Genomic DNA, 12,498 nt, shown 5'->3' with positions numbered 1-12,498 from the left:
AAGTCTTTGGGTTAAAGACACCAATGTACATTTCCTTGAAGCATACATCTGCACATGCTCAGCTCAAAGATTATATGCTTGCTATCCTTCAAAACTCCCGATCCCACTATTCAGCAACTTTGTGTCATTTTTCATTCTTAAAAAATAAGGTTCCAGGGACAGATTAAAATACCTGTTAGCAAATGTCATAAAAGCAAAGCGGTACGAGCCTGTCAGCGCCAATTAAGGTGCAGCACTTGTGACCGTTTAAAAAAAACATTTTACAAACAACTTATCAATGTCATTCATTTCCTTAAACAAATATAATCACCCCTTGAAAATGTTTGTTTGAAAATTTGAAAATTAAAGGAGCAATCTATGCAATATCTTACATGTATTTTTTTAAAAAAAACATCGGTTCTGTAATACTACTTAGTAGATTTTTTTTAAATTCAACTCTTAATGCCATTTTAATGAGTTTTAATATACTGAGCATCCTTTGATTTCTATAGCAGTGCAAGATATTAGTAACACTTTCCTGTTTGTGATCATTTGTTGCCAATGTTCCCAGCAGTTTGAGCTGCAAACTGTAACAATAGATAATGTTACCTGATAATGTATCAGAATACTGATAATTCTGTACATTCTGATAATGTATCAGGATACATTGTAGCTGCTGAGATACACTGACTGAAGGATTGATTGAAACTGAAAGGCATTCATTTAGTGAACCAGTGGGAAGCAAGATATTTGCTGATCAATCATGGGAGAAATAATCAATCGGCAGCTTACTGTAGGTAATCAGTTTTGAATAAAGGTAATCAAAGACTGCACATATTAAACCAATATTATTTTTTTAAGTGCCGCTTGAATTGCCTCTTTAAGAAAGATGTCATTTTTCAATGGGGACCTTGAAAGAAAAATGTATGTTATTTATGTGTTTTCCTTTGCTTAAAAGGACCCCTTTCCACCTGAGAACAAATCAGTATAAGGGGAAGGGCATTTAGCAACCTAATGCCGAGACTGCTTAACACACAGTGATATCACCCAAAAGGTAGGAGTTAAATGAAGCTAACTCCTGTTTCCAAATTTGTACTGGTGAAAAAAGGTCCTTACACAACTAGGAACATTTTCGTTAACTATCAACGATTTAAAAGTGGTAAGAATTTTCTGCATTAAACCTCTACCTTTTGTTCCTCAGCATCTGCCACGGTTTTCTCTTGATTAAGTTTCTCAGTCTGTTGTCCTATTTTGGCGATAAGTGCCTCTGTATCTTTGTTCCTCTGATGAAGTTCTACTTCCTGAATGGCAAGTTTAGACTTCAAATCTTCCACCTGCATTATTGTAATAGAGACCTGGTTAATTAAGTTGTAAGACAATTTTCAATTATATTAAAATCAGTTAGCTTAAAGAAGAAACCTGGCCTTGGGCTGTGTTGTAAACGTGTATAATTATTTTGTTCCTCTAGAGGATGCGTCATTATCTTTCTGTATCAAAATACTGGCTCGGAGGCAGCAAAAAAAAAATGGAATTTTCTGGCTCATGATTTCCTTTTCTTTAATACAGCACATTTTCTTTCAAAATAATTGTTAATTGTCATACCTGAAGCAGATAAATAGCGTTATAACAAGGCATCACTGTGCAATTAACATTTGCATCTCAAAAAGTTAGAGATTGTATGCAGTTAAAATACATAATTATTCCCAACAAATCTGTCACTTTTTAGTTCATTTGAGGTTATGTTTTAAGGTTATATTTTACATATTTTTGGACTGCGTGATATTTTTTTCCCTTATTTGCCTCACCCAAATAGTAACACATTACCATGGTAACTGAAACTCAATAGGGATCTGCAGTCCATCAAGACTGCTCCATCCATATGCCACACAGTATTGGTACCAGTGGGAACACCATATATAATGCAGTCTGTGTGACCTTTTAATGAAGCATCATGTTTGTGCACAGCTACACACATGAAGTAGTATCAGGTTGACCCATTAATGTGCATTACAACCTGCCCCAAACCTACACTCCCCCAGTTGGACCAACATGACTATGTACTGTACTATATAATTCTGCTCTATTGCAAAACAGTATGACAGTTCTCAATAGATACAGTAGATGAGCACTCCTGGGCATTATCTGAAAATGAGATCTGATGCAAACATCTAACAACAATTTTAATTTATCCAATAAAAAAAATCATGGTTTGCTTTTACTTTGTTGCAGCTGAAATATATCTTCTCACATACCTGGAAAGCAGTTGTTTGAAGCTTTTGTAAACCATTTTCCAATCTTTCCATTTTGTGAACTAGCTCGTTCTTCTTCTTTGCAAGGAGATTCCAATACAGTTTAATCAACTCCAGAAAGCTTTTAGGAGTTGTATAGTTATAATGCTTTTCATTCTGCTGATATTTAATGCTCACTTCATTAACACTTGTATGTGCAAATGTGATAAAGCGACTAATAGACGTTTTCACTTGAGGCTGAAATGAAAACCGGTTCCGTGAGTAACAATTAAATACAACTTATATCTGATACTTTTATGGCTAAGATGTAAAGTTCTGTACAGTATTTGCAATATGTGACAACATATTGGAACCAGGAGTTTGAAACTGGCACAGCATGTTAAAGAGAGTTCAAGATAAGGCACTTGAAAGTTTTTAGTCCCTAACCATCCTCTTTTACGCTTCCCAGGTATGTATATCTTGTGTGAAACATAAGGGAAATATTGTATATTAATGGTAAACAACTAAGTTAACAATCGGAGTAGAACCTACATCTCACAAAATAAGGGTATCACATGCTTAGAATTCCTAGAATTGAGAACATATGATTTCCAGCAATGCAATATCTGAGACACCACATTATTAAACAGGAGCTGAGTTTCTGTAACCATTATTTATCATAAATCTGTATAGTGTAATATGCGTCATTAAAATATAAGCAGAACCGCATTTAAATTGTTGTTGAGTGGAACATTCTGAAAGCTGTTAAATTTTCTTAATGGAACTTTCTGACTGGTTAATCTCATAGACTTCATTGCTAGAATACTATTTGTGATGGTTGCAGGAAATAGTTATGTTCTTCAAGCATTAAATTCATACAAATGATCTAATTCTTAAGCATTACATGATTCAAGTCCACTTTGACTGCACCCAAAGAAGCTTCAGAAGAACCCTTTCTACTCGCATCTCCATAACTCAGAACTTCGACAGTAGAGAGGAACCCAGTACTGCCTGTCTATACAACTAAACCTGAAAGAAAGTAGACCTCTGGAAATGACTTGTCAGGGCCGCCAAGAGGGGGGGAGGGGAACAGAAGGTAGAAGTGTCCTGGGCCCGGTGGCGGTGGGGGGCCCGGCGGGTGACGGCACAACTTGTGCCCGACCTCTAGCCAAGCGCGGCTGCTGGTCCTCTCCCGGCCGGGCCCCAGCTCACTCTCAGATGCAGGCCTCTACCACTGTCCCACGCCGAACAGCCTTTGTGACGTCAGCATGCGGAAGTAGGCTTGGCCTAGCATCCGGCGCGTGACGGCATGGACAGAGGCCCGGCGCACGCCAGCTTGGCGTGGGACCAAGGTCTGCAGTCAGTGAGAGCCGGGACCCGGTCAGGAGAGGACAGGCAGTTGCGCCTGGCCAGATGTCGGGCCCAACTTGAAGTGCTGGCCGGACAGGCACCCCGCAGACCATCCACAAGGTAAATAAACACACAGATACCCAACAAGCTCTGATAAACACCAACAATTACCACACAATATATGTATATGTATACAAGTGTCAAAAGGAGTGCTTCTGGGCGTGGCTAAATATATACAACAAAAAACAAAGATGCCAAAAGCTACTTACAATATGACAAAAATGCACAGTGAAATACCTATATATTCTCTTGAAAAATGGTCATTTAGTTTAACCCTTTGGCCAAAGCGTTTTAAGCCTGCTGCCACATCAAGGCATGACCATTAGCAGGTCCTAACACTACCCGAGTTAAAATTCTTATTTACCTCTATAATTAGAGGAAGAATGATCAACATTGGATCTGTCACAACCCAGCAAAATTAAACTAATCTGCTAACTTGGAAAGTGGGGAGGGGCAAGCTTAAACCCTGGAGGGGAGGAGCCACTACCCTCCAAAAACAACTGAGACCAGCTTGACAAGGTAAGTCTGTTTTTAAAAAAATATGTATTGGGGGAGTTAGGGTCTTCGATTATATTTATTAGGGGAGTTGGGGTCTTGTTTATATGTATTGGGGGAGTCGGGGTCTTGTTTATATATATTGGGGGTGGCGGGGTTTCAGGTTTATATGTATTGGGGGAGTGGGGGTCTCGTTTATATGTATTGGGGTGTGGGGGGCTTTTTAAAATTGTATTGGGGAGTGGGGGGCTTTTTAAAATAGTATTGGGGAGTAGGGGGCTTTTTAAAATAGTATTGGGTAGTGGGGGGTCTTTTTAAAATTGTATTGGTGAGTGGGGGGCTTTTTAAAATTGTATTGGGGGACTGGGGGCTTTTTGAAATTTTATTGGGGTGTGGAGGGCCTTTTAAAATTGTATTGGGGGAGTGGGGGTCTTTTTAAAATTGTATTGGGGGAGTGGGGGTCTTTTTAAAATTGTATTGGGGCAGTGGGGGCTTTTTAAAATGTATCGAGGGAGTGGGGGCTTTTTAATATGTATTGGGGGAGTGGGGTTATATGTATTTTGGGGGGGGGATTGAGTGAAGAGAGAGGGGAGAGAGTGTGAGTGAGTAAGCGTGAGACGCAGAGGAGAGAAATACATGCGGGAGTGAGTGGAAGAGATGGAGGGGAGAGAAATACATGGGAAGGGGGTGTGAAATAGAGGGGACTCATGAGGTGTGAAATGCAAAGGGGTGGGGGCTCGCAATACCGCCGGGGCGTGGGGGTGGCCCGGACGTAACTATAGTCCTGGGCCTCGGGAAATCTGTGTGCGGTCCTGACTGTGGTGTTGCTACTTTGTGCTACCGCAGAGGTGGGCAACCTATTTTTCAATGTAGCCACAGGTGTGGCGAATGAGAAGTGAAAATCGCCACAGCATGAATTGAGAAATGATGTTGCTCAATCGAACATTTAAAACAACACATACTGTTCATCTGCTTCACTCCCTCAGCATTATCACCTGCTGCTGCATCACTAACCTCAGCATTATCACCTGCTGCTGCTTCACTTCGTTGACTCATTCAGAAAGCGGAAACCAGCACACGTCGTCAGGAAAAAGTTTATTTTACTGTGGGAGCTGGCAAACTCAAATTCGCCACATTTTCATGGGCAATTCACCACTTGTGGGGATTGGTGACAGGGCTGCCCACCTCGGTGCTAAAGTATAGCAATTTTTGTTCATATTTTAAGTAGGTTAAATCCTTAATCTCTTCAGGGCTCCTGAACTCAGCAATGAACAACACAACATTGTCTAACGCAGTGGTCCTCAAACTTTTTTTGAGCAGGGTCACCCCTGAAGGATTTTTAAAATCTTGGGGCATTCCTTGTGCTTTTCACACCTCACTTAGGCCTGTATTATACAAAGTGCGGGCGCGCTAGCGCATGACGTTGTGCATGCATGTGGCGTGCGCAATTTGTGTGTACAGGCAAAGCTATGCCACGTGCGCCTAGGATGAGTGGCCATGACGTCACACGGGCAGGCCTCACTGTGATTGGCTCACAGCATCACGTGGCATTGCAGCCACTCGAAAATACAAATTTCTTTGTATTTCCACCAAGCTAACGCTGTCTGCCGTGCGCGCGTCGGCAGTGGATACACTGTCATCTTTCATTGCCACGCTCGCGCATACCATAATACATGCCTCATACCAGCGATGCGCAAAGTGGGGGGCACGACCCCGAGGGGGGCGTGAGATTGACTGCGGGGGCGCGGGGTTTACTTAAATTAAGTGCCGGGGGAGCTGCAGGGCCTCTGTAAAGCTGACTTACCTTGGCTCCAGCGGCTTCTTAGACGCATTGCTATGGCAACATGACGTCATGCCGCCGGAGCAGAGGTAAGTGTGGGTGGGGGGGCGCGGGAAGAGGGGAACCGCCGGCAGGGGGGCGCAGGAAAAAAAGTTTGCGCCCCCCTGCCTTATACTCTCCCCATTTACACGCAACACACACACGCTCCTTTTCACAAGCATATACACACCACACTCATGCAACCAAAATTCCCTGGTGTCTGTTTCTCCTGTGGCTTATAAATATCTAATTATGGCAGCAACTGTGGGGGTGGCACTAACATTGGGTCAGTTTCTCAGGTCCAGGGTAGTGGAGAGAGTTATACTCACCTAGATTTGAAATAGAGGAGTCCCCTCTTTAAGATCATCTTAATAATAATATACAATTACCGGGAATTCAAATGCCAGATATGATATTGAAAATGTATTTTTTTTTATGAGTGTGTGTGCTATTTAGGGGAGAAAAGGTACTAGAAAATATATTTCTCTAACTCATTCCAAAAATAACTTCATTGTTAAGCAGAAGAAACTTAATATCAATTTCTAAACATTTCAAATACTTGATTTAAGATTGTGTGTGTATATATATATATATATATATATATAGCCTGGCCTTCGGCAGCTATAGCTAATTCTGGGCCTTTCCTCTGTCAGTCCTGTTAGAACAGGCAGTGGAAAGGTTAATTCCTCCAGTTGGTCTGTTTTGCATTTCAGCTCTGAGTATGTAGCAATATTCAGGGGCAGACCTAAGCAACATTTGAATGTGTTAATCCAAAGGGTGGATATGGGTTGGAACACCCCCTGATGTGTGTGTGAGCCAATCGGTATCCAGCTTTGAGTTGTAATGATTCAAAGCTAGAAACACTCCCTGAGGATATTCAAATTGAGACATATTCCCAAATTCAGTTAGTGATCAGGAGTCTTCAGAGAGATAGCAAGCCAAGAAGAGTTCTCTCCCTCCTGCCCCACCTGGGTGAGGAGGGAGGGGAAGTTAAGCTGCCATGAGCAGAAATGCAGAGAGCAATATCAGGCCTATGATGTTCTGCTGTATGCTGTGTATCACTGTTCCTGGTGTGAGGAGAATGGAGTGTCAGTGGGGGTCTCTCCTCTGGAGACCCCAGGGGATCCCTACTGGCTGGAGGCACTGCACCACCCAGAGAGAGCAAGGTACCCTGTCCCACACCACCTCCTGTCCCTGTCCTGGTTCTCCCCACAACACCGCGGAGCCCTCAGCCCTCCTGTTTACCAGCAGGTCACAGCACCCAGACCACTCAGAGTGACCAGAAGGAGTGTACCCCCCAATCTCATGTCGGGTGGGGTACCATAGAAGGGTTACAATTGGAGGCACTGCTGAGATATATATGAGGACTGCTCCCCAGGACAGGACAGGTTTTTCAATGGGACAGGTTTTCAACGACAGAGGAGACCATGCAGCAGTTTCAAAGACTTTGTATGCAGCACAGAACAGCAGCCATAGAGTCTGCTGTGAGGGAACCCCTCCTTGAAGCTCCCCCAGGGAGGGGGTTACCCTAATGAAGAAGACCTTGCTGTGGGACTATTCCTGGTGGCTATGCACCAGGGAGCGTACGTCTTTACATGCACTTCAAGGGGACAGAGGCTGCTCTATGATTGCATAGGGACCTTTGTGCACCCATCTACATTACCAAGAAGAAAATAGGGGCCGGTTCCTGAGGCTTCACCAGGGAGCTGGCTGCCTATTAATGGCACTGCAGCAGGGGCGACTGACCTGAGGCGTCCCCAGGGAAGTGTGGCCACCCTCCTGTACCCACAGCGGAGAGTGAGGGGGACAGGGAACTCTGGGGATTACGCCTATGACCCCTGTGCACCCCATCTAAGAAGAAAAGGGAGGCAGGTCCCTGAGGCTTCACCAGGGAGCTGGCGGTCCCTTAATGGCACTGCAGTTGGGGCGACTGACCTGAGGCGTCCCCAGGGAAGTGTGGCCACCCTTCTGCATCCCACGACGAAGAGAGAGGTAAGGGGGCAGGGACTACATGGAGAATGTCTGTAGGTCCCTGTGCACCCAGCAGTAAGAGTTACTGCCGTCCCTGTGCGAGGCGTTCCCTGATGCTACCCCAGGGTGCGTGATACTCAAAGATTACAGGGACAGACATGTATTTGTGGCTCCTGAATGCAAACAGAGACCCCACAGTGCTGGACTATGTTCAATCTGGCGTTTCCTGCTCCTACAGGGATGTCATGTATTTTGTGCTCTCAAAATGGCGGCTCCAGCTCTTCTGGGGGCCGCATGGACTCTCTTTGTGCTCAAAATGGCGTTTCCCGCCTTACCAGGGGAGCCATGTGCTGTTCTGCAATGATTTCTGCATTTTGCAAGCTTGTGCTGCTCTTCAGCTTGCAAGAAAGTGCGGGAACTGTTCAAACCCCTCCCCCATTTGCTTGTTCTGGATTGGACTATCCTATCTACCAGGGGGAGGAGCTAAGTGTGTTCCACGGAGCAACAGGAAGTGAGGGGCCAGATGCACTTCCACTTCAAACACTGGTGGTTGTGTCTGCCAGGCTGCCTTGCTTGCTCCACTATGAGAGACTGGGCCTGTGTGCTGAGAAGGCTGTCAGCCGCACAGCGGCTGATGACATCATTGAGGTCTCTACCATTACCTACACCGTACCCGAGTATGCTGTGGAGCTGTCAGTTCCAGTAACTGTTGCTGGTGCCTTCCATCTGATCCACACTGCCAGCGTGGGTGCTACACCACAGAGGTATCGGCCGATGCCTCCCACGTACCCGATGCGGCTGGGATCTGCCCTGCTACTCATGGTGGTGAGCTGCATATCCTGTCTACAGACCCCCGCTGGGATCAAGCCCAGAAAGCTGCGGAGCTGTATCTGCGGCGTCAGCAGGAGAAGTGCCGGCCGGCACCACCCCTGATGACTGCATCGACTACCATTGCTACTCCACCACTGGGAGCTAACATGGCCGCTGAGTCGCCCGGCCGGGTGAGCTCCAGAGAGATCCAGGCCACTCCGGTGAGTAATACCCTTCCGGTTGATCCTTTCCTCCTGACATGCAGGGAGTGGAAGAAGTCCCGGGAGGCCCTTCAGGCCCAGGCGCTGGCTGAAGCCCGCTGATGTAAGAGCATAGGGAGGGGCAAATTGAACTTGACCTAGGACTGTGCCATTGCTCCTCCCGGGGAGAGTGCCCTGAACGTGCCCCTAGAGACTTTGGTGCTGGCCCCTTGTCACCGGAGGCCCCAGTCCCTTAGTCATCTGCCTCGCATTCCCCATCCAACACCAGTCCCAAGGTGCGACCCTTGACCCCCAGGCCCTCTTCACCTGGAAGCCCCGTGGCTCCCTATGGACAATATGATTTTATGTCTGTTATGCAATTGGAAGGGTCTGTGCATTGGGGGGATTGTGATGATGAGGGGATAAGTTCAATGCAATCTGAAAATGTTTTGTCTCCTGTCATAGAGGAGGCAGAAGGGACCCCTGTATGGGTAGGTCCTATATTCTGGGTGCTGCCGGGTACTGCTACTGACAGAAGCTTGGTGAAATTTAGTAGAGCAGCCCGAGTAATAGTTCATAGGTTCAAAAAGATGGGCTATGAGTTCCCATATCTACCTAATGATACTGGGAGAATGATCAGGAAGCCTGCTCATTACTATTAATGTGTTCTATTACTGCTGTAGTAGAAATGGTTCTGTTTAGTTAGTCACTGTATTGCCATGTATCTGTGTCCCTGCAGTAGTGAGTATGTCAGTTCTGTCAAGCTGGAGTGCATAGGAGTTATTGCATTTCAGCTCATGTAATTTACAGGTGTTGCTCAGCAAGGTAAGGGTTATACCTGCTGCAGTCCAAGCCGGGACGGTTGGAGTTTTACCAGAGGGAGTATATAGCCTGGCCTTCGGCAGCTATAGCTAATTCTGGGCCTTTCCTCTGTCAGTCCTGTTAGAACAGGCAGTGGAAAGGTTAATTCCTCCAGTTGGTCTGTTTTGCATTTCAGCTCTGAGTATGTAGCAATATTCAGGGGCAGACCTAAGCAACATTTGAATGTGTTAATCCAAAGGGTGGATATGGGTTGGAACACCCCCTGATGTGTGTGTGAGCCAATCGGTATCCAGCTTTGAGTTGTAATGATTCAAAGCTAGAAACACTCCCTGAGGATATTCAAATTGAGACATATTCCCAAATTCAGTTAGTGATCAGGAGTCTTCAGAGAGATAGCAAGCCAAGAAGAGTTCTCTCCCTCCTGCCCCACCTGGGTGAGGAGGGAGGGGAAGTTAAGCTGCCATGAGCAGAAATGCAGAGAGCAAGATCAGGCCTATGATGTTCTGCTGTATGCTGTGTATCACTGTTCCTGGTGTGAGGAGAATGGAGTGTCAGTGGGGGTCTCTCCTCTGGAGACCCCAGGGGATCCCTACTGGCTGGAGGCACTGCACCACCCAGAGAGAGCAAGGTACCCTGTCCCACACCACCTCCTGTCCCTGTCCTGGTTCTCCCCACAACACCGCGGAGCCCTCAGCCCTCCTGTTTACCAGCAGGTCACAGCACCCAGACCACTCAGAGTGACCAGAAGGAGTGTACCCCCCAATCTCATGTCGGGTGGGGTACCATAGAAGGGTTACATATATATATATATATATATATATATATATATATATACTGTATATACACATACACGTGTGTATACGTACACTATCATTTGTATTTTAAAGATTAAAAAAAATCATTAACACATTCAATAAGCACTTGAACTCCATATTTTCATTTAACAGTTTAATAATCTTGAAATATGATTTTGAGAGATCAAATGTAAAGCTGCATAGCACTTAGACATATGCCACTACATACTGTATGACATTAGTGCTCCATTGTTTCTTATCATTTCAATTGCTGAGTCGCTGTTTTAGAACACTGTATTGTTCAATATCTGGAAGAAATCACTTATTGTGTTGACTACATTCATTTTTTGCCACTTCATGTGTATGGCACAAATCATTTTAAGCTCATCAGGGCACATCATTAACAGCATATTGTTAACATTTGCAGTCCATTTCAGAGTATCAGCATTGAGTATTTTAGAAATGTCTTGTCAAGTGATTTTATTTATAAGTTGTCCACATTCATTTCAGGTATAGAGTATCTGTAGGTTGAATACTGCCAATTCGTTGTTTTATCTATGTCTAACCACTGCCAAAGCTGCTTTTATTAACCCCTTTAGCGACAGAAACGTCTCCAATTAAAACATTCTAAGAACACTTTAGAAGCCAAACTCTGAATCTCTCTCACACCCGTTAATTACCCCACTGTTACCCCACTGTAGGTTGCAACTGTCACAAATCTTTAAAGTATGCATGATGTTTTTTTTATTATACGTCTCAGACAAAAAATGTTTTTATTGGATGGAGCTACTATTGTATATATTTATATATTGTACATTAATTGTACTGTATTGTCAATAGTACATAGGAATATCAGCATGTGAACATATTTCTAAAAGTGGTGATGGTCCTGTCTCAAACAAAGTACAGGCATACCCCGCATTAACGTACGCAATGGGTCCAGAGCATGTTTGCAAAGCGAAAATGTACTTCAAGTGAAGCACTCCCTTTTTCCCACTTAACGATGCATGTACTGTACTGCAATCATCATATACTGCTGCGGCCAAGTTTATTCGAGCATTTGCCCGTTCTTGGCCGCAGCAGTAGCCTGGCGCGCGCCCGAGTGTGACGGGCGCGCGCCGAAGCAGCGGAAGAGCGCCCTCCGATCGGGGCGCTCTCCCTACCGCTGCCGGGTCCGCCGGGTCCCCCGGGACCCGCTGTCCCGCGATCGCGGGACACCAGGGCTCCCTCGGGGAGCCCCTGGACGTGCGTGCAGGGGGCGCACGCTCCCGAAGACGCGTGACCGCGCGTCTATGACGCGCGGCACGCCGAGGGGCGGCCACTAGCAAGCCGGGAAATCTCCCGGCTTGCGGTACCGACCACACTGCAATAAAGTGTGTCGGTACTGTACGTGCATAACTGATGTAAATAACACATTTGTAACAGGCTCTATAGTCTCCCCGCTTGTGCACAGCTTCGGTACAGGTAGGGAGCCGGTATTGCTGTTCAGGACGTGCTGACAGGCGCATGTGCGAGCTGCCGTTTGCCTATTGGGCGATATGTCCTTCCTCGCGAGTGTACTTAAAGTGAGTGTCCTTAAACCGCGGTATGCCTGAAATATGGTATTCTTGTACATAAGCTTTCAAGGTTACAGTGGTTCTCAAACACACACATTTGTAATTGTATCTGAAAGCAAATGACTTCTAAAAGGGTCTGTATTTCAATGCAGGTGCCATTGGCAGTAAAAGTTTTTCCAAGCTCAGATTTTAGTACAGCAAATTTGTTACACAATAGTATGAAATTGGAGCTCTGTCATGATAATATCATGAGATATTAAGTATTTTAATCAATCTGGTGCTTCAGGGGTTAATGTAGCTAGTTTGATTTAAAAAAAAAAATACAAATATTGGGTTTATGGCAGGTCAAGACCTTTCCTGGGTCTGTGCTGATCTTCAAAAAGGTCTTAATTGGGCCTATCACTGATGGCCCAC

The 12,498-nt window shown here is 45.2% G+C and overlaps 1 protein-coding gene across 1 annotated transcript in view; it reads right to left on the bottom strand.

Annotated features, from left to right (window-relative positions):
• LOC142499998 (dynein axonemal heavy chain 11-like) overlaps window positions 1–12,498 on the bottom strand; it is a 362,984-nt gene that overhangs the window by 104,498 nt on the left and 245,988 nt on the right. The window contains exons 56-57 of the mRNA XM_075610053.1: window positions 2,232–2,465; window positions 1,167–1,313 (exon numbers count right to left, since the gene is read on the bottom strand). Coding sequence (XP_075466168.1) covers window positions 1,167–1,313; window positions 2,232–2,465 — 381 coding nt within the window. The remainder of the gene's footprint in view (window positions 1–1,166; window positions 1,314–2,231; window positions 2,466–12,498) is intronic.

The sequence above is a fragment of the Ascaphus truei genome, chromosome 7, assembly GCF_040206685.1.
Source record: "Ascaphus truei isolate aAscTru1 chromosome 7, aAscTru1.hap1, whole genome shotgun sequence".
Lineage (NCBI taxonomy): Eukaryota > Metazoa > Chordata > Amphibia > Anura > Ascaphidae > Ascaphus > Ascaphus truei.
This window is presented reverse-complemented; position numbering and strand designations above follow the sequence as displayed.